Source organism: Acyrthosiphon pisum, chromosome A1 (assembly GCF_005508785.2).
Source record: "Acyrthosiphon pisum isolate AL4f chromosome A1, pea_aphid_22Mar2018_4r6ur, whole genome shotgun sequence".
In the NCBI taxonomy this organism is placed as follows: Eukaryota; Metazoa; Arthropoda; class Insecta; order Hemiptera; family Aphididae; genus Acyrthosiphon; species Acyrthosiphon pisum.
Window position 1 is genome coordinate 112,356,484 of NC_042494.1, and position 25,291 is coordinate 112,381,774.

Sequence of the window (25,291 nt, forward strand, 5' to 3'; positions counted from 1 at the left end):
AAAGGAAAATCTATAAACAAACTATAAAGATATTTAGCACGTAATTCACACGAATTCGCAAGCCCGGTTTTGAAATTCGCACGATCTTCCTTCCCCTCAAAAAAAAATAATTCACCTCATACTAAAAATAGAATTTTGTCTTTATTTATTATTATTATCTATACTGAAGCAAATTTATTTGAGATAAAAAAAACCTCGATTGAATATAACAAATCTAAAAAGAAACTTAATAAAAAAATTTGATTGAATTAAAAATATTAAACAAATCTAGATTGAAATTTTTTTATAAAACAAAGTTTTTTTAACAAATATAGACTTTTTCATTATATTTACATTTTTATTAGGTAAATACAGCTTTTTTTAAATTTAAATTGGTGTTTTTACAATAGTTTTTTATTCTACTTGTCTTTTTTTATTGAAATACAAATTATGAAAAAAATCAATATTCAATAAAAAAATATTGATAGAATTGAAAAAGTTAAACAAATCTTGATAGAATATTTTTTACTATATAGTTTTTTATCAAATAAAGTTTTTTTATTTTATTTACATTTTTTAATTAATACAGATTTTTTTTGTTTAGTTTAAATTTTTAATAATTTACTTTTAAATTTCTTTTTCGATTCGTTATATTCAATCACGGTTTTTATCAAATATAAATTTTTTCTTCAATAGAGATTTTTTTCATAATTTGATATACTGGGTGATTCTTTTATCAAACACTCATTATTTCAAAAAGTAAAATTTTTTGAAAATATATTTTTTCATAGTTTCAAGTCGTTTGTCGAATTATTAAAAATCTAAATTAAACAAAAAAATCTGTATTAATTAAAAAATGTAAATAAAATAAAAAAACTTTATTTGATAAAAAACTATATAGTAAAAAATATTCTATCAAGATTTGTTTAACTTTTTTAATTCAATAAATATTTTTTTTATTAAATATTGATTTTTTCATAATTTGTATTTCAATAAAAAAAAGACAAGTAGAATAAAAAACTTGTAAAAACACCAATTTAAATTTAAAAAAAGCTGTATTTACCTAATGAAAATGTAAATATAATGAAAAAGTCTATATTTGTTAAAAAAACTTTGTTTAATAAAAAATTTTCAATCAAATTTTTTTATTAAGTTTCTTTTTAGATTTGTTATATTCAATCAGGGTTTTTTTTATCTCAAATAAATTTTCTTCAGTATAGATAATAATAATAAATAAAGATAAAATTCTATTTTTACTATGAGGTGAATTATTTTTTTTTGAGGGGAAGGAAGATCGTGCGAATTTCAAACTAGGCGTACGAATTCGTGCGAATTACGTGCTAAATATCTGTATAGTTTGTTTATAGATTTTCCTTTGGGGGGGGGGGGGGGGGCTGGCGCAACGTACGTCTAAGAATGACAATAATAATATTATACAATCACGAATTTATATTGTTTTTCATTCAACATAATATAGGTACCTATTATTTTGAACAAAAAAGTTATCATTATTGTTTGTTTCAAATTTCTAATTTATATTAATGCTGTTTCTGTAATTTTTCAGAAGCCGCCGAGAGAGAACGCTCCAAATGTAATTGTACTGTAAAATATGTTGGGGGTGACAGCTGTTAGTTACGTGACTTGAATACCGCAATAGTGACATTTTCAAACTCATGCCGTGGTATGAAAAACATGTTAATGTTTCACATGAATACTACGATAAAATATAATCAAGTTTGATTAAGTATAAACTTAAGTTCAGGCTCATGGAAAATTTAATTTGTAGTTCGTTTTAGTACTTAGTTTGTTTATGTAATATAAAACACATGAGGCATCGATATTTTTTTTTTTGTTTCTTTAATTCAAAATATTTTTTATACTAAATGTTAATTGACAGTTATTTACGATCAAGGGGAAAATAATAAATAAATAACTGTTAGATGACTTTTTAGAAGACAATAAAATATTAAAAATGTTCTAATACATTTTTATTTTTTTGATTATTATTGCATAAACTAAGATTTGAGATTGAAAAACACTTTATTGCTAACAATCCACTATGGAAATATAGTTTTACATAATCATAATATTATTATATGTATACTATATAGAGTAATTGTAGTAAATGTCCTAAGTATAAAATATAACAGCCAATAGGTTTACAATTAGAACATATTTGTCTGATATAATTCAAATATAAATTGTATTTTTTTTTTTTTTTTTTCATTAATTTAAGGCTTGGACGACTGAAGTCATTAGCCTACTAGATGGGTTAGTGTTGGTACGGGAAGATTGGAACTGTTGGTTAAGAACACGTGTATGTGTGGCTAGGTATTAGGTAGCACACTATACGAACCCGGGTGGTCACCCATCCAAGAACTAGTGGCTGCGACCGTTGCTTACTCTCAATCACGTAGCGTAATTGGTTTCACAGCCACTGCACCACGCCGAGCAGCCACATAACATGTATTATTATCACTATCATTAATATTTCAATAATCATGATACAAGTATAGAATGTGACGTGTTCTAGATTTGAAAAGTCAGTAATCGTATATTTTTAATAATTCCATTTGGCATTTTGTAGTTAAATCAATTTTTATTTCAATACGAATACCAATTGATAAAACTGCATCATTAAATAAAAATGCATCCAATCTGAGTTTTAAAATCCTAAATTATATAGCTTTAGAGTTTGTAAATTGAAATCAAACATTCAAATATGCAATAAATATTTATAAAATATTATTATTTAGTTTTATACATGTAGAGCATTCCCTACCCAATGAGAAAAATCGAGCTCAGATATACAAATACTTACAATTAATACACCGTTTCATTTTATGAAAACTACGTTTTTTAATCTAATAAAAGTGCAATGTTAAATAATAAAAATAAAACAACTCATATTCAGCACAACAAAAGTAGAACAGTGTCGCTATTTCCTTCATATTTTTAATGAGTATTATAGTGGTCTATATCGATGGTAGCTTTTTTTCCTTCCAGTTTCTCATTTTTTTCCCCTCATTTCTTTACGTACGCGAACGTATAGTTATATAGTGCATTCAATCTAATAACGACCCGTGTACACAAGACAAGGAATTTAATAAAGCATAAACAAATCGAATTAAGGTCTTTCCTTACCATATATAGCGTATTATGCGAAATTCCCCCGAGTTCTAAACATCGTGCGCACAAAAAAAAAATGAACGCTATTTTACTATATAATAACGTCAAGTCTTAAATAAATACAAATCGTAAAGCCATGCAGGGTTTTCAAAATCATGTGCGGAGTCAAACACAATTTCCAAAAGATCCTTTCATTTTATCGTCTATAAACACGTTCTTATACGTGCAAGGTCGGGAGGACACCTAAACTGAATTGAACCCATAGATGACAACTACAGATAACGAGAAATTCAAAATTGGCATTTAACTTTGAGACGATTTCGTGCACACGAAAATTGTACCTGGTGGATTGCGCGCCTAGATCCGATTTTCCCATGATATTTTGACACCAAACCAAGTTGCATCCAATGTGCCAACTGAACCATACATTTTCTGGTATATTTGTTTGACATACTGCTACTGGCAAGTATGTGTTTGGTACTGCTTTTAACTAAATTAATATCTTGACGTTTACATATTGTGTTATGGTATTATAATATAAAATATATTTGAGTACTCAAACATTGATGTAAAAATATTATTATAATTTATATTTTATAATATGATATAGGTACATTTAGATTTAATACCATTTTTTTGTTTATTTTAACTGTCATCCAAATGTTATTAAATAGTTAATTTATCACCACAAATAACTTATTTTATACGTTATAAAATATTAAATGGATTTTATATAAAAGAAAAAAATACGTAGGTTGAAAATATTAATAGGTACATACCTATAACGTATTTATTATCTTGTAAGGCAATGTATATTTTTACTTAATAAATCTATTATAAAGCTCATTTAATTTAATTAGTGAGGTGTCATTATCAAAGATATTATTTAAGCTTGATGAAAAGTAGTATTATATTAAACCATTGACATTTTATGAAGTCGACCGTGAATAAAATGAATACTTAAAAATGTAAAGTGCATAAGTATATTTTAATATTACAGTTGAGTGACACGGCTGCTTTTATAAAAATAATTACGATGAGTAGTTTCCATTTGACAGAACACTAATTAAATATGGTCAGCGTCGTATATCCATTGTTTATTTTTGCTAAAAGCTATAACCAAAATATAATGGTTACAGTTTTTATTTTCTAAGACTCTAAGTAAATGTGAGTAAATTTAAAAAAAATTTATATGGATTTGGGGACTACCAATTCCATTAATATTTAATACATTTGAGAGAGGTTGATTGTTGAATAGATTCAGCATTCTCAAAAATGTAGACGATAATCTGTATTAGTTTTCCGAGTTTCAAGTCTGTAAAAAATATAGTTGAAATTGAAATTATCTATAGTAAAAATGCAGGAATATTCGATATTTAAGTTTGGATCCGATCAGTTGCTCACTCTCAATAATCAATTCCGACAAGAAACGCGTGCAGTAAAAGCTCAAAAGTCGTATACGATTTATCTGAAATTGCAGGCAACAAGATATCTATTAAAGATGTAATTATATAAATATAATAATTAATAATGCAGATATTAACCAGCTACGGTATGATGAGACCTCATCAGTATTTTTGAGTTATGAATTATAGGTACCTAATTTTAATTGGTTTTCAAAAATATAAATATTTATTTGAATAAAAAATGATTAGAATATTAGCTAACATACCTATCATAATATAATCGTTTTTTATCACTTAAATTATACTTAAATTCATCTATTTTATTTTATTCAAAATGTAATATCTTTAAATTATGTTCCGAACCGTTGTCATTTTTAATTTTCATTATAGGTACCTATGTTTTTTATACCTATTATTTCTCTAAAACCAATTATATATGTATCTGTCTTTGATGTTTTTGTGTACTAAGCAATTTCTAAGGACGCCCTGGTCACGGAATTCGATAGAAGTTTGTTTTAGTTTTAGTCCCCCGAGCAGGGAGTCGTCGCATTTCCACCTCTGCCCATCAACCCTAATCTCGGTTGCACACTTCAAGCGAGGGATGGCCAAGATTGACCGAGATATTATTCACTTTGTTTTCTAAGATTTTAAGAGTGGTTTAAACAAAAACTGTAGTAAGTCATCGTCATTATATAAAATTGTGTTCGGTTAGTAGTCGGGTAATCATGTAAACACAATCGATTGACGCAAAATGTGCCAAGGGGCGATCCAAAGACTTCCATAAAAATCAATACCACTAAAAAATTAAAGATAATAACGCTGAACTATAATATACAAGTAATAATAAAATTGAATTATTTCGTAGCGGTATCGGTTAGATTTGTTGATTTACTATTTTTTTTTGTTTACTTTAGTTATTTACAGGTAAAACATTGTTTACCATTAAATAAAGTCATACTGGCTAATGAAAGTAGTGTAGTAGAATACTAATAAGTACATAGTGTGTATATATTATACATATATTGTACATTTATTAGTCTCTTTTTACATTATATAGTAGGTAAGTATAGCAAAATCGTTTGAAAGCTTAGAATATAAAAATAATTTGTTGAAAGTGTTTGAATATTTTACGAATACGGTAATTTGTAAATAATAATAACTCCATATTATACCAAGTCAAAAATTGTCACGGCTGCAAAACTTTAATGTCTATAATAAAATAACACCATGTTTGCACGAAGCGTTTATCGATCTGCAGCTAGAATAATTTAATATTTTCTTTTATTATAATCATTTTATGTGTTACATATATCAAACATCGTTTTGATCTCTGTGTAGGTGTTTAAACTAATGGTATTATTTGCAAACAAAAATGTATTCTAAGCAATCGTGAGTGTTTTTCTTTTAAATTAAAACGTATTTCTTTTTAAAACTCAGATTGGTTTCACTTGAAATTACATTTTTAGAATCACTAATAATTTTTTTTGTGTCACATATAAATCCACGAACGATGTAACTATAGTAATTTTAATTAATGCATTTTATAATTTTATTTTACAATCACAACAACTCCATCGTTCTGGATCAGACTTTACATGCATATTATGGTATATTTATGGTATATTTTTTTTTTGTTTATTGAAAAATACTTTTAGATTAAAAATTTAAAAAATATATAACATCGACGACGAACAGTAAAAAATTCTAAGTACACGATGATAATACTAAATGTATTTATATAATATGTGTATTAAAATGTATATTCTTGAAAGTTTAAACGGTTTGTATTGTTCAGATGATTCCGATCCTTGACCTGAATTTTTGAACATTGAGCGTTGGCTCCACAATACTACAGATTTGTTTCGCAAAAAGATTAATAAGTGGAAAATGAAATACCATTAATACCGGTATTGGTAAGTATAAAATCATTAGGGAATAAAATATGAATGGTCGTAAAAACTTGTTCGATTGAACAAGATTATATTATCACAGTGTAAAAATATGCTTTTAGGAATATTTAATTTTAGGCAATTTGATATAAAACAAAACTTCTTTATACAGGGTATATCACCAACCATGCTCACTAATTTTGTTCTTCAATAATACAGTTATTCAAAATATGATTTTTGGAATTCTCAAGTATACTTAAAGACCATATTTAAAAACTCTTGAGATTTGTTGTACTCCATTCATCGGAGATAAAAATTCCACTGTAAATTATTAGCAGGTATTTTGTCTGACGATGACCATCAAAATCAAAATTTCAACAAGTAGAGTTTGAATTTTTAACTTTATGTAGGTACTATAAGGTACATTAATAAGTCCATGATAATAGTTTTGGAAGATATAGGGGCTATGGCAATTTAAAAATGATTGTAATTAATATTAACCCATCGACAATTAATAATTATACAAATTATAAATTTTATAACTAGTAAAAATGGACCAAGTGTAATGAATACTAAATCCAATATAACATCTATTTCATATTTTTAAGAACTTTTATCCTTAGAATAAACATTTTAATAAGTAAGTAACAACTCGTTCGAATTTTGAATAAGATAAATCATAATTAAAAAAAAAAAAATATTCACTACTTACCTATATAATTTACAGTTAAAAAGTGACTATCATAATTTGAGAACCAAAAGATTGCATCACCACAGTTCACTTCTTACAGCGTAGTACAAAAAACTCAAGAATTAAAAGATATGGTTTTAAGACGGTAGGTATAATAAAAACTCCAAATTATTGAATTTGAACAAATAAATAATTAAATGGGAAATAGGGGGTGATCATTATTTGTGAATCACCCTGTATATAAACGGTTAAGTGTCGTATTAATCAATTGTTCAAATAAAAACTAGGCTGTTAATTTTAATACTTTGACGCGTCAATCGAAATTAAAATATAGTGTTATATTACATTTTACCAATTTTAGTTGAGTACATACTCAGACACTGAATTAATAAATTATACATTCAATAAAATGAGTATCAACTTTAAATACAAACGTTTATGTACCTACTATATTATATTATATTATGTATACTATAATGTATAGTGTTAAAATTAAATTGGTCAAATGTTTGACAGTCTAAGCAATGTATGAAACATGACTTGAAAGCACAATTTAAATCATGCAACTCATTCTTGGAAAATTAAACCAACATTTGAACAAAATTGTTTTACTTGTCATGAATAGAAAGCAGGCTTACAATATCATGATATTACAACATATAACAATCTTAGTTTCAAAATCCTATTATTATTATTAAGCTTATTTAAAATGTGTTATTGTTATTTATGAAATTTTCAAAGTTGTTAGCGAAAGTGATTTTTTTTGTTCATAATAATGAATAAACGAACTACATATTCACAAGACACGTGACATTGTTTTCACTAAAGTCAAAGTTGAAAAGGATGTATTTCTAAAGACTTTACTTCAATTAATTGGTTTAATCATGATGTAAGAACGTCCTAAACTTTGTAAACAGCTAATTATAATTTATAAAACAATTTTAATCTACGTACGGGCGTGATTTATTGTATTTAATGACATTCTATATTTTATAGTATAATAATATTATACCGAACATTTGGCAAAAAAACATATTTTATTTTTAAATGAACAATTTTTTGAATATTTTTATAGATAAAAAACCATGTATTGATATTGTTTTGATTATTTTTCTATTTTAAATAATACTTCACTAGTCTTATCTTACAAAATAATTTACAATAAAACACCAACATAAGCTTAATTCGGAGAATCGTTGGCAGGCTCTATTTTAACATGGTATCGGTTTGGGTGGATTTTTAATGGATGATTTAATATAAAATGCGTATGTTTATAAATTATAATAATGTAACATAACAACACACCACCACAAAATTCAGCTGCGCTGGTACAATCGAATCGAAATGAATTCACAACACCTGGTCTCTGCTGAAGTCCGGCAGTGCTTTATGTTTTGTAATACTAGTTCGATATCCGATATTATACAGTCACTATTGTTGTTTACCAACAATATTATGAATTTGTAATATATACTATAATATTAATTAATCTTAGCTTGAAACAAAGTATAAGTAATCGATTATCATTAAATATTTTATTAATCTGAAGTTTTTAAACAACAACTTTTCATATTTGTATATTGATTAATATTCTAACAAATTGTTTTTAGTTTTCTTTAACATCTGCAAATATTAGTCTATTTTAATTTGAAAGCATATATAATATATATATATATATATATTATAATTAAAATACAATCATTAATAACTATACTTTTAAATAATATACTACAATATATTTTTTTTACTGTTTTATTTTTTAAAACTAAAATTTAATACTTAAAATTATTATGTTAAAATTTGGTTATTTTTAAAAATTACTTACGTTGTAGTTGGTTGCTTATTCGTATTATCTTCTGGCGGAGACGCAGGACTAGAAGTAGGACTATTCTCTGCCGGATTCTGACGACTACTAGCACTATTCAGCTTGGTGGTCACTGAAAAAAAGTGATTTTAAACTCATTATTAATTTTCATCGCCTGAAGTACAAAACTAACGGTGAACGTACCTAATAATATTATTTATTAACTTTTAAAAATAGCAATTTTAGAACAATTCTTAGAGACGAATATAAGTAAGTATATATATATATATAAAAATATGTTTCCTGAACGTATTTAAAAGTGCTTAATTAACACAAGTAAAATTATTTAAAACTCCATTGTTTCATAATAAACCAAAAAGTCAAATAATATCGTCAAAGGAGGTGTGCCGGTGAGAGACCGGTAAGTTTTCCAGTGGAACGCAGTCACGACCTTAGAACCAGCCTTGCTATCTTAAAACTACTTGTATAAATTAATTAAATTAAATGTTTTCTTTTTTTCATTTTGTATGCATAAAACTTAGTTTAGTTTTTTTTTTATTATTAAAATGATCAGTCCGTGTGTCCATTTATTGATATATTATGCATTTAGACATATAGAATGTGGATGTGGATTTTCTATATTCAATGTACAAACACAAACATCCTTAAAGGTACGGTTTCCCTTGCGCTAACCACATTTTACATCACGCGCATAAAGCATGTGACTGCTGGTGATATAATGCAAATTAAATATAGTTGGTTTCTTTTGAGCGGTCACGTTCAGAGATTTGAATTTAGATGAAATAACAGAAGAATAAACGTGGGCAAATACTCAAATCAATAACCATTGATATTAATAGCAATGTATCATACAGTTACCATAAAGCCCCAAAAGGCAGTTAGATGTGCGTTAGGGTCACACTATAGCTACAATTTATATTATATAATAAAAATATTAGTACTTCGTTAATCTACATAATATACCTAATATGTTCTTCTATAACTACCTAACGCAAATGTATGATATGAAAAAAAAAATTTTAATTTAATTATATTATTTCTTTTTTTACGTATCAGTAGAATTTTTCAGTTAATATAAGTTATATATAATGATGTATAATGTGACATTTAAGTACGTTATTTAATAGGAGTAATTATACAAAAGAGTTTAAATTCTTGTTAAGAAATTTACCCTTCACCTCCCAAAACAGGAAATTAACGTCAATAAGTAAATAATATAAATTCTATTAAATCATTAATTATACACTTAATGCATTCAGGTTTTAATTATAGTACAATTTTTCTAATACAAACAATAAATATATGAACGATTAAGAAAAAAATCATTCAATTAGTCATGAAAGTTGAATAGAATTAAGATACCAGATGATGATACTTCACTCACTGTACACACTTTGATACAGGCTAGTTATATATACATTATAATATATTATAGGTAGTTATAAAACATTTAGTAAACAATGATAAATCATCGTACTAAAATAAATTGTTATCCCAACTTTGTTTTACTATATACAGTAGTCACTCGATAATTCGAAATTTAGAGAGCCGAGTTACAAATTCGATTTATGAAGGTTTTCGATTTACTGAGTGTTCGAATAATCGAGGTAAAACAAATTAATTCAAATTAAAGAGAGGTGAAAAATTGTATGTATATATTACATTTATTTTTAGGTTTATTTTGGTAATTAGATTAGGTAGGTAAGGTACGATAACATTTATAAACTACGATAATATTTAACCACCGTCGTTATTAGTTTCATTAAAGTATGTCAAATAGATTGTACATAATCTTTATATGTACATAAATATGAACTTACATATAATTGCGTTTAAAGAAATTCAAATTATAGAGGTTCGTGGAAAAAAATTCAAATTGTAGATTGTGTCCCACCGACAGACATTTCGAATTATCGAGGGGACCGGAATACATGTATTTTCTTCTAATCTGTATTATATAGGTGATAGCGGCTATAGTAGGTAAAGGAAAATTTAAACTGGTTTCAGTTAGCAATAATGATAAAATATTTTTAACATTTATTTATTAATTTTGTAAAGAATAATAAATATGAGTAACTGCGTATTGAAATATTAAACTACTGATCTCAAATTTTAAAATAATCAAACCCTTTAATATTATATGTTATCACGATATGTATATTCAAACATTAATTATAAAATTCATACACTAAAAAAATTTTCAAGACAACTTTGGAGATTTTTGTAAAACATTTTTACATCGAATACACAATCATTCAGCACCAAAAATATACACACCATGCATTGAAAAATAAATATTGAATTGTTTTTTCAAACTTTCGGTGTTTTGTGTTCTATTTGGCGTGTGGAGAAAGGAAGCTATTGGTTTTACAGTTTTCAGTTTATTATTATTTTTCAGAAAACACTTTTAGGGTAGTAAAATCGCTCCAAAAGTTTCATATAGGATGTCAATCGATTCTAAATTGGGACTTTGGGTGTTTTAGAAGTTCACAATTCCCAAAAGTCTAAAAAAAAAATCACGGAAGAAAAACACTAAAAAAATAGTTTGTTTTTTTTGCAGTAGCTTTTTCAATGATAATATTGCTTTCGAGTTAAGTTTGACAACGTGAACATTGTAATACGTCCACCTGTTTTCGGGCCTCATCTAAATATTACAAATATATCTAATATCTATATTGTATATTTTGTAAAGAATTTAATGGAAAAATTATGCACGATTGACGAGTAGAAGTGGAAAATCAGGAATTAATAAAAAAAATTATTTATTTTTGTTTGGATCATAATGATCTACCAGTATAAATGTTGGTAAATTAAAATAAAATTCTATTATAAGTGATTTTTTTTATTTTATCTTTAGGTTTTTTTCCACACAACACGGGTTTGTAACATTATACCCATTGGGTGCCATTAAAACGTTTCCGTACCGTTAAACGATAATCCCGTTTGGATATTTACTTTCATTAGCTAATGAAAACTGCCCTCGTTGTCATCTTTATGTTTATTTTACTTTCCGTTCATATATGAAAATATATACGGTATGTGAATTATAAAGGTATATCCGGGCCGCTACCTTGAACATGTATTTGAGACAGGTAAGTGGTAACAATAAGATATATAGCTAAAAATATAAATATTTATGAAACATTAAAAAGTACCTACAGTTTGATTCTAATTTATAATTACTATTTTTTTTAAAATTTTTTTTTTTTTGGTTGGAAGTCACTTGAATTTGTGTACTCACTTTTATTTTTCATAATATTATATTTTTGTTAAAAAATATACATTTAAAATAATACCTTTGTTATAGATAGTTGCTATTGTTTTACACGATTAACGAATCACGAGTAATTTGATAATCATTGATGTTATATTAGTTAATATTGTTAATATCTGTTAATATTGGTTATGATTTATAAGTTATTGTGAATTCTGTTCATTAGAACTATTATCAATCATATATTTATATTGTCATAAGAAAGGTATTTTAATATATGCTGCTGGAAAAAATGTTCTATTAAAATCCTAATTTTAAATTAAAACAACAAAGTAGATTATTTAGCAAAACATAATAATATGCATTGTTATAGCATGAAAACAGATCAGATAAATAAAATTACGGTATTTTATATATATACCTTTACCTACATATTTTCTACACATATCAACTTATTTTTTTTTTTTTTAAGAGAAATTTACAATCTATACCTTAGGCACTATAGGTAAATGTGATACAGAATATACATATAAGGTATCAAAACAAATTAATATTAATAATAATAACAGTTTACAATTAATTATATATTACATGTTACGTTTGACGAGAGCAGCCACCCAATAATGACACTTTCACTCGTTTTTTTTTTTTTATTATTTCTATAATATGTATTATATTTCATGTTATTTTTTTTTTTTATGAATATACTTAATTTTTTAGTACTTGATTTATTCAAGCAAGTCACGGCACCATTTTCGTTTTAACCTTCTAGGAGGGTTTCCGGGGATAGTTGGAGTAGAGAGATTTCTAACGAGCGGATTGGAGTGAGATAATAAGTGGAGGTGGAAACGTTTGTAATAAATTTTTGCTTCATCGTGCACTAGAGGTATTTTTAAATCTGAATGAATAGTATGATTAGAAACATAAGGAGGGGCATTTAAAAATGTACGAAGCGCTAGATTTTGGAAAGTTTGAATTTTGTTTAGATTGGACTTTTTTGCGTTTCCCCATAGTTGCAGTCTATCAACTTATTTTAATTTTAAATATTGGTTTGCTGTAGATTTGACAAAAGTACTCATGAGTTATGATCATATGAGGAACCGTATTTTTCTTTGTACTATTCTAGTATTTTAGAATTTACTTATAATTTTTTGAAATTCAAATTTGGAACATATTTGTTCTAAATCACAAAAAATATTTTTGTAGTTAAAATGTATAACATTACAAAGTTCCTAAGTCAGAAGTCAGAAGTATTCTAACTAAACCTCAACAATTTAAAAAAATACATAAGTACAACTTTTTTAATAGATATTTGAAGTTCAAATGTTGAAGAAATTGAATATTTAAACCAAGAATAATGAATTAGTTATTTTGTTATAATTCAAAAATATTATTCTTGGAGATTTGAAACTTTTACGTTCATGATTATTTTTTACTATAGGTACACAGTAACATTTGAAAAATATTCAGATTAATAATACTATTGCCTATAATAATAAATATAAACAATGTATTATAATAAAACTATGTGGGCAAAGGGTCCCTTTGCATCTTGAAATTTAATACCTACATTTTAAAATATTTAATCATCTTTATAATTTTTTTATTTTCAAATATCATTGCTTTACGTTTTTCATAGCATACTTTTTGACGATCAGTTCTTTTTGTAGCGTTTTTCTTTGCTAGATAACGTAGACGTTCTCCTATATATCATAATGTTAAAGTTTTGTATGATCTAAACGTAAAAATGTGTGAAATAAAAAAATTATGGGAAGACAATTTTATGTTTAGTGTTGGATAAAATCTAGCAATGTAGGTTTTTATACCTAGCCCTTGTAATTACGAAAATACCTATACCTACTGATTCATTGACATTGCATGATTTGTACAAAAACATAAATTGTTTATATATTTGGATGATAAAAAAATAAGAAATTTTTTTATATAATTGAGTGGTATACTTAGCAATATCGACTGATAGAGGACGTCTAGAATCGTTCTTTATATACAATGATTTATCATTACAACAGATAGCTACTCAATGACGAGTTAGCTATCTACTCTATTCGATTTCAACTTTACAGCAGAGTGGTACCTACTACCTACTTGCTCACTTGTTTGTTTTTGCTTAAATATTTTTCTTTGAAAACTTTTCCATGTATTATAACGAGTACTCATCCATGTAATAAATTAGACATTTCTTATAAATCATTCTTTTAAATGATAATTCTTCGATTTTCCAATAGGTTTATTAGATGTCACACTATACCTGCAATACTACTGATGGTTGATAAAAATTAATTCGAATTAATGTGATCTTAAATCAGACCTAATCAAAATCGTTTTTTGGATGAATCGATTTATTTTTGATTTAAAATGTAGTGTCATGACACAACACATTACCAATATCTAACATTAAGGTGAGTGAAATGAGACATATCAGTCTCTACATACTTACTTCCTGTCTGGATTTTTTTATTTTTCAAACATGGAAAAATAAATTCCTAATTAATAATTTGATTTTAATTTTAAAAATAAATAAGTTATGACTTGGTTGTCTTAAAATAAACTGAGCATATTTCGTCTTTCCATCTTTATTTATGGATGGGCGGGTATTTCAGTTGAAGTTGAAATTCAACGCTTGAGGCTTCCAATAGCCTTCATTATAACACTCTCCACCATAGTTCGCTTTAATTTGTCCCAAATTTCCTCAACAATATAATAAATCTTGTTTTTCTAAACATTATCTGCAGTGATAAAATATTATATAATATTATAAAATTATGAAGCCATTTAGTTTTATAAAATAATTTATGTAATAAAACTTTAAATCTTTTTAATATTAACATGAAGCAGTTTTTCTAAGACAATTATAAATGAAAACTGTTAAACACTTTTGGTACCTATACGACTAATATGTTAGGAAATAAAGAATAATAATAATAAAAATAATACCCAATTTCTTGGGATCAACTGAGAATAAGGTAAAAAAATATTTCTCTGGCACTTTTTTCCACATGGGAAATCTCTACTTACACGGACGGCTATCCACATGATAGTTTTGGATTAACCTTAATCTATAACGCCACACCCATCCATTTACCGACGAATGGAAATGGTTTACAATTATTGGACGTACATTTTGTCTGCCAACATGAAAGTTAAAATAAGTTGTTTTTAATGGATCAATGACTTGAAAAAAAAAAACAGACAAACTTACAATCCACTTTAGATTACCTATATTGAGTATAAGAAGTAAGCATAATAAAGTTATATGTTTGGTATTATTAATTTTTTAATAATGTTCACGTAACTGATAAAACATAATTTATGTATGAATAATATGATAAAATAATCGAAACGTTATTTTTAAAAGATTGTAAATATTATATTATATTTTTAAAATATGAGTAGGTACTTTCTTTGATCATAATAATCGTTCGCTATTCTAACCAAGGAGATTGTATAAAATGAAAAATATATTATTAACCTAAAATGTAAGTACTTCGTAGACCGTGTAGTTATCCTAGATTATATACCTACTATATTCGCTCAGTAGATATAAATTTAAGCTTCTCTGAGCGTACACTTTTTAAAATAACTGGAGGTTTGTGTTTAATTTTAATTTTTTTAAATTGTATTAATTAACTAAGTACATAAAATATGTCCGCTACCTAAATAATTTTAAATATTTCTCATAAATCGCTTTAGTAAATATTATTGTATTAAAGTAGCATTAAGTACGGTTTTAAAATTAATTTGATTTTGTGAGCATCTTCTAACCAATTATTATTTTAATTTAATTTTAACTAGGATTAATCGTTAATCAACCATACTATAATAATCGATTCTTATTCAGAATAAATATTTAAAATTTTAAATAAACATGACATTATGGTTTAAGCATATTATCACTATTATTTAACGTTTAGTTATACAATTTCATACCAAATTATGGTAATGTGGTTATAGGTACATATATAATGTATATTATTTACTAAACATAAATGTATTAACATTTATATATATATCAGAGCCACATGGGTTAGTTTGATAAAGGATTTAATCTGGGTATAATATTAAATTATCAAGGGTCTCGAAATAGCTTTACTAATTTATAGATGCCCAATAATTCAACCAAAGATAAATGTATTGGGTCTTAAAATTATGTTGATAAATGCTTCCAGAAATTCTTATAAATCTATCTATAGGAAAGGTTTATTTAAATAATGAGCTATAGGTATCTATCACTTTTTACACGAATAATGTATTATCTAGCTACTATGGCTAAACACAAGGAACATATATTTATAGTTTAATAAGTACATTTTAATATTTTAATAATATGGTGACTAAAAGACCTTTTTCAGACTAAATTTAATTTTCTTAAATCCAATCTATTGATTTAACAAATTATTTTAATTCATAGGTACATTAAATCATATATTTTGAATAAACTAATTAATTTAATTGCATTATTGGATTGGTTTAATTTAATATTCTTAAATACTATTATATAACATGTATACATTAAATACAATTAAAGGTAACTGATGGCTAATATGTATTATACACTTGCCTAAAGAAACCTGCAAATTGAGTTTAACGTCCATAAAACCAATAAGTTTAAACTTACTGATTTACATATTGACATATCGATATTAAATTCAATATTTTTAAATATAATAACTATTAAATGGTAATTGAAAAAAAAATTAATAACGTTAAATTTAAATGAGGAATACCTACCAAATTAATTTTTAGGCAAATCAAATAAAAGTATTTAATGATTTCAAAATTTTTATTTTTTTATTTTTTACTGAAGACAATGTAATGATAAATTAAAATTGCTGAAAATGTTTCATAGTTTAAATAAAATTAGTATAATAATACTTAGTGGTAGTACAAGTAACTATATGATGAATTCGGAATGATTTATTTCAAACTGTTTATTTTGTTTATTAAATTAAATTCAAGCCTATAATTATTTAAATAATATTCAAATTGAATAAAAATTAGCATTCAAATTCAAACTAACTATTAAGACTCATATTCTATTTCAACATAGTTATTTTTATAGTGTTAGAATCGAATATAAAAGACACACATACCACCACCTATTTCGTATATATTATAATATTTTTATTAAAACTCGCATGTTCTTAATATAAACATTAAACTCTTATATACACATAAAATACAATAAATACATATTATATGATACAAATTTCTTACTTTTGTCTTGTGCTGTCATTAAACTTGATGACAGCGTTTGTCTGATTTTACTGAATCTAGTGCCTTGTTCCGGCACTGATGATTCAGACCCAGAGTTAGTTTCTGGTACAGGAGGCACGATCTAAAAATAATTAAATAAAAATTAATTTAGATATAAATTTCAAACAAAAAACGAATACCTACAAATTAAAACTATATTCTATGTATTGGACCTAACCTAACCTCTATATTAAATGTTTAATGATAAAATTAATATGATAATAGATAAAATCAACCTTCACATTATATTCATCAAAATAATTCATTAATATTATGACAAAATTTAATGATCAATTAAAAATCCATTTAATTTGGTTACAAAATTATAAAATCTGAAACATGACTTATAATAATTGGATGATCTATTGATACTGGAAGTATTATATTTGTGTTCTGACATTATTTTAATCTAAATACTTAGATAAATATTAATATTTTATTATATCGTAGCATAAAATACAAGACAATTCTGATAAATTTGAACAAGTCAAAAAATTGTATTTTTATTATACCAACAGACTTGATCTCCAATCGATGACATCTATTATATTTATATATAGGAATAATTGAAACTTGTAATGTATTCCTTCTGAATTAAAAGTTTGCAGAAAAAAAATTGTAAAAGTAATTAATTCAGAATTAATAAAACTAATTTGATTTCTAATAAAAAGTCTAATTAACTTTTTTTTATTTTTAATCAGCTACAAAATACATATTATGATAGATATTGTTATAAATATAAAAAATAAATCTTTTCAACTTAAAACTTTTTTAAAGAGAATAAATGATGTAAAGGTTTACTTTTCAACTTTATTCTCAGTTTTCAATTGATGGATATTTAGTATAATCATAATCACAACGGAACGTGACTGAAATTAATCGAAAATAATTTTAGACATCTGTATTCCATGACAAAAAAAACGAAAATACAAAATAATGTAAATTTAAATATAGCATGGAAAGATTCCTTTTTATTTCTTTTAATTTATAGAAATGTTCTCCTTTTATTCGTCTTTTCATTTTTATCTTCTCGCCGACACCTCGATTGCTTACAATAAATCACGAACAAACGTAAAACCAGGCATTTAGCCCCACTGATTTATGAAAATCTGATTTCTTTTTTTCCTTTTTTCCTACTTTATTTTATTGCCGGAAAACTACTTTTAAACACTTTCTTCTTATATTATGTTACGTGATCACTTTTTAGAGAAATTATTTTCTAAGAATTGTATTTTTTCATAGGTTGACAGTCGTCGCACTGTATATCTTTACCGTATTTCCAATAGGTAGAACCTGGAGAAAATATCTGGTTAACAACTCAGTAATAATTTTAAATAGATTATTTTCATATTTTATAATCATAGCTATTGTATAATAAATCATTGACGACAAAACAAATGTTTGATATCATACTATGATATACGTATACTCCCATATGCATTACAAATATCAACAGTTATGTAATATGTTGGAATAATTGTTTAAATAACAAATCTACAAAACACAACAGGAATTTTACATACCAAACTTTAATTATTTTATTGATATATAATATTATGTTAATAAATACCACTGAATATTATGCTACTGTGCAACAATTCATTTTTAGTAAAATTAGTTTATTATAATAATTCACGAAACGTAACTATATTATAATTAAAACAATCGTATAAACTCATTTTGTATTTTGATAAAATTATAACCACTATTAATAATAATATTATGTCTTGAGAATGAAAATACCTTCAAGGATTTAACTTGGACAAAATAGATAAAACCCCTATTATAACTGTGTATAAACTATTAGTGAGAACGGCTTTAAGTATTTTCAATAAGACTATATTTTATTTTTACTAACTTGTGAGTATAATATTTCAACTATTATAAATTATTAAAAAAATAAAATTAGAACAATAGATATACGAAATATACGAATATCGTAATATTATATCTTGTTAATTATATTATTTAAGAGGTTTTTAAAAATAAGCAAATATTAGTTATTACGCTATTTGTTTTTTTTCTATTTTTAAATTACTATTTTACCGGATATACCTACCACTAAAATATTCAAACGTGGTTAATAAGCTTAGCACAAATAAATCGCTCAATAATACGTAAGGATCAGAATCGTATTATTTGTTTTATTTAGAGAAGCCATATTATGGTTATAATATGGTTGTAACTATAGTTTAAGTAAAAATCTATTAAATGGTCTATATAATATTTAAAATGAAAAATATCAAGCAACAAAAAGTATTTGGTAATTCAAAAAACACATTAAAATAATAAACAACTTATCATTATATCATAATTGTATATTGGAATAAAATTATGCATTTTATATTAACATAAATATGTTTTCGTGCTGGGTACAGATATTTTGGTTTTCTAACCAATTTTGCATGCTTTGTCTGTCGCCATAGAAACGATTAGAAAGTAAAAAATACCTAATGGCTCATTCCCATAATTAGGTATTTATACAATTAATGGTTACTTATTAATACATATTTATGATTCATACATTTTCTTCGGAGGGGAAAATATCGAGTTGCGTGCAACATTTGTCAATTGGTTTACTCTCTACCATGGTTAAAAGGTAAAACTCATCTAAAAAATGTAATTAGATTTTGAAAAATTTAACAAGAATCCAACCTATTTTTGATTTAATAATTAAATCGAATTCATTATTCTAGATAATAAATAGGTAATGAATAATTATTGTAAAACTATAGATAAATAACTTGCTGGGTATATTTTACTACATTTATTCTTTTTAAACATATATTATTAACAATTGTGTCTAAACTATATAATGTGGTCTGGGCATAGACCTTATACTAATATACAGAGCATATAAGGCCGGCAGGGTTCAGTGGTTCGGTTCAGCGGTGACGGCAAATTGCGTTCAGTGTTGTATTCTTATTAAGTACTCAATATAACGGAAACGTTGAAATCAAAAACTATAAACAAGTTCCTAGTAAAACTTAATAAATGTTTATTCATAATTCAATAAATTCGTTTGAAACTAATAAGAAATATTTTTGAATCATGATACAATACGATTATTACGTATTTATGCTGTTTTCATTTTTAACTATGCAAAATCTCATGTGGTCTGCGCACATGACGTACAGAAGACGTGTGAAACAACACGATAAGAGTTACTCGTAGGGAACTACCGCTCCACCTATTAGAATAAGACAAGTGGCAACTATCCCTTTAATATTTACCACATCTTCCAACAATATTAAAACAGGTTTCTATTACTGCTGATGTCCCTCGAGGCAACGACATAGCACCTTTCTTGTATACTATATAATATATACTTCAAACCAACTCACATCATAATGACATAATATACAGAACTTTTGCAGATAATAATGCCCTTTAATCAACATCCATTTCAAATATTTCACCACAAGTCTCTAACTGCACAATTAAAGAATCAATTCACATCCAAACCTGACAATTTAGCCCAGTAAGAACTGATAGTATCATTGTCATTCTGCAGTGAAATATCTTTGTCTAATACTGGACAGACGCTTAACGGTTAACCTGGTCGTCTCATCTTTGCTTCCATGCAAAACTCCATATTGTATAATTCCAATCAGTTAATCAGTCATCTACCTAATCATCAAACACACTTCCCGCTTCAACATTAAAAAAATCAAGGTTTCTCAAACTCAATTATTGTGAAACTGTATTTTGTGTAATTTTTCTCTATTAATTATTAATTTATTGTAAATAAGTTACTTCTACTTCTCATACATCTTATACATTATTCAATATTTTAAATCATATATAATGCTTAAATCATGGGCGTGTTTACGGGAGGGGCCGGGTGTGCCTCCAACAAAATCATGCCAGGATAAAAAAAAATCGTGTGTACCCTGCAGTACCTACATAATATAATTTATAGATTTTGATTAATTGTAATTTTTTTAGTTACGCATTTATTAATTAGTGATTATATGATCATTATAATATTATGTTCATCAATTCATTATAACTACATAACATGCAATGATACTGTTGTGCCCATTTATCAGGTCTTGCGCTGTGATATCACAGATTAAATACTATTTTATCTAACCAGTGATAATATTGTTTATATTAGCTAAAAATATCCAATTACCGATTATCATTTCAAAAATGTGTTTAGATATTTTACGACTTGTTAAAATTATTTAAATTTTGTCAGAAACTCAAATTATTTATTACTGATTAGTTAATAGATATACAATTTGTATGTTGTCTACCTTGTATAATGGATGGGAAAAAGTATTTTTATTGTTTTGACAATGGTTATACTTTTTGATCATAATTAAAAAATATTCCTACCATTCTGAATTTTGTAACAAAAAAATGAATGTTTCTTCATGTCTCAAAAAAAAAATAGATCTCACAATTTAAAAATTTGCTGTGCCCCTTCAGTCACCAAAGTCTGAACACACCTATGGCTTAAATGAAAATATTAATACTCGTTCAGATTTCTAAAAGTTATTATAATTTTATTCAAATATATTATATTTATAATTTTTAACTTTTCTACTTGCAAACGTTACCTAAATTATTAAACAAAATAGATTTAATAATAAACTTACTATATAATAAGTAATAAGTAATAACAGTGTACAAACTTAAATAATACTGTAAATGAACTGTAAGCAATTTGAAAATTAATATTATGAATACTGATTTTGCAACTTGATACTTTTTATCTTTTCTGAATATCCGAGAACTTTTTTTTAAGAACAAAAATCAACTTTTGATCAATATTTTGAGACGATATGATTGAGTTTGCACAGTGGGTGAAAAATATATGCATAGGTAAAAAATGATTTTAAACATACATTTTGAATTCTTGTGATTTGAATATCAGTTATAAACTCTTTATATATATACATATAACAGTAAACAAAACATACCTGTAGAAATACATTTAGATTTGTATTGAATACGGATAAACCATTAAACTATAGAACAAAAAAAAAAGTGAATCGAAAAATTTAAAATAGGTTGTCTGCGAGGAAATAGTCACATCAAAAATAAAATACGATGGAAGCACGGCGTGAAGTACTTTTCATAAACCCAATTTTCCAGGAAGGAATAAACGAGATTTAGTAGGGAGAAAAGAAGAAACTCATATTTTATACTTGGGCACCCATTAAACGTTGTAATTTTTTTATATCATAAAAAAAAATTACGAGTATAAGGAGAACCGCAGTTCAAAACAGCATTAATTCAGCAGGGCCATCTATATAGTATATAGCGTGCACGTTGTTATTATTTCCGAGTGATGGGGTCTAATTATGTTTGAATTTTTTACACGAACTCTTTCCACCATCCAACCCCCACCACTTCCATCCAACCGTATTATCTATCATATTTTGTTGCCAATAATATGGCTTGTAAAAAACAAACATCAATCTATGTTCACCCACCGTTTGGTTAAAATTGATATTAATGAACATCATTTGTACAATAAATGTATATAATATACGAATTCGTCTAAAAACAAAAATATACTGTATTAAGATCACTTATATAATCAAGAATATATTATATCTTCGTGGTGGATATGCATGGTGAAGTTGTGCTCACACAATTTAACGTATCAACTACAAACTAATCAACAAAAATTTCCCTATTGGGTTTAAAAGTTTTAATAATATTACCCAAAAAAAAGTTTTCTTTCTACAAAATCAGTTATTAAATAGTGAATTAATTAGCCGAATTAACCATCCATAAGTTTAATATGGATTAAAAAAATATATATATTTAATAAATGTTCAAATTTGGGTTATTCGTTCTCCGGTATATTATGAACAAATTAATTTATCCTTGTAATTTAAAATAATTTAAATTTACAACGGTAGGAAAAAATATATTGTTTAGAAAAATTAAATTTGAATATAATAATATTACCTACGAATAAGTGTACGATTATAATTTATTTGAATAATAATAAGTAATACAACAGTTGTATTACTTAATAGTTACTGTTAATTAAACCACTGTTAAAAAATGGTATAATAATATATTACATATAACAATTTGCATCGATATGCTACTACATTGCATAACCAAGTTCGAAGTTGGAGCAAAGAGGCTATTGATTTTACAATGATGTGTGCTTTTTTATTTTTTAACTTCTACTTTTTTTAGTTGTTTAACATTTCCCAAAGTATAATTCAGCCTGTCATTTATGAACTAGAAATTCAAAAGTGGTGATACTTTAAGCAGGTCACATTAAATTAATTCATTATTTTGGAAAAAAATTCAAAAAATGGTAAAATAAAGTTAAACATGTAAGCAGCTGTTACTCTACCTATTGCATTTATTTATTCGTATACTTGCATGTCAGTGCAACCACACATAACTATACAACTTATCTCATAATACTAATATAAATCATATTTATTCTATATAGGAACATTACCGAAAGCATTTATTATTCAAAATAAATATAAGTAGTTAAACATTTAGCTAGTTATTCCATTTTTCAAGAATGTTAGATAATTTAAAACGATATATTTAATACATCCGGAAATATACCATAATACAAAATGGTCATGATATGATACAGAGTATGTCCATGCTATATTATATCATGCACTAGATCCGCATTAATATTATTGGTCTAACTAATTTATTTTTATTTGTAAAATATCTTCGGATGTGTTACAAAAATATTTTATGTGTATTTTTTTTTTATGTTTAATACGTATATAATTCGATTTTAAGGATGTAATTGATAACAAATTGCGGGATTTTAAGTATAGGTAGGTACTACAAGCACATAATTTATTTTTTATATATTATTTTCAGAGAGGCGCCATTTTAGTTTTTTTAATAGGGGTGCCAAAATGTAAGCAGGTCAATTTTTTTTCATCGTCGGTCCACTTTTTCTTTATTATACCTACTTCTTATTACCTACATATTATATTTTATGTATGTATGGAGCATGTAACATGTCTGATGCTTGTATTCTATGCATTGTATTCTATAATGCAAACACAGGCTTATAATTTTAAATTATAATACATAATATATTTATATAGATATTTAAATATAATTTTAAAAAAAAATCTCAATAAATTGATTCGTTAAAATATTAAATAATTACCACCCCCTGAACGCCAAAACTTACCTTGAATGAACTAATAATTAAAATTAGATAATGTTTAAAGTAACCATAATTTATTCTCTTTATATTCACTAGATACTTTAAAAAGATCAAATAATACTTTTAATAAAAGAATATATCTCAATGTACTTAAAAAGTCATTCAATAACGAACACAATGATCATCTCAAGGCGTGTCTTCTTTTATTGCATCGAGACATTCGTTTATTTTTTGTGGGTCAACAAAAATAAGAATAATAAAAAAAGAGCAATGAGCCGAACCTTTTAATATTAGACCAATCGTTTTGAATCTTTTGAAAATATTAAATATAAAAATCATAGGATCAAAATTCTTAATGTAACCAAAAACATGTTTAACAAACTATAGCATATTGAACATACTAATAAAAAAATGATTATTCCTAGATAATACGTCTAATTATTATTCAATTAGGCCTAAGCGTATCATAAAATATTTTAGTCTATATGACTAGGATTGATGAACGTATCAGTAGAGATGGCTAAACTATGATATTAAATCAAATAATATTATAACATATTTTTAAGGAAAATTGTTATTATTAACAAACAAATATTTTTAGTAAATAAATCAAGATGTGTAAAATATTCCAATAACTTTAAAAAGAATATAAAATATTCTCCACCTATAAAAATTAATATATATTATATAATAATGATATTATTGTACGATAAAATATAAATAATAAATATCGATCAAACCTCATGTAAACC

The 25,291-nt window shown here is 25.5% G+C and overlaps 1 protein-coding gene across 2 annotated transcripts in view; it reads right to left on the reverse strand.

The window, feature by feature from the left end:
* LOC100167273 (regulating synaptic membrane exocytosis protein 1) overlaps positions 1-25,291 on the reverse strand; it is a 203,275-nt gene that overhangs the window by 123,262 nt on the left and 54,722 nt on the right. For both annotated transcript variants that reach the window (XM_029488061.1, XM_029488060.1), the window contains exons 3-4: positions 17,369-17,489; positions 8,920-9,031 (exon numbers count right to left, since the gene is read on the reverse strand). In XM_029488061.1, the coding sequence (XP_029343921.1) occupies positions 8,920-9,031; positions 17,369-17,489 (233 nt within the window). The remainder of the gene's footprint in view (positions 1-8,919; positions 9,032-17,368; positions 17,490-25,291) is intronic.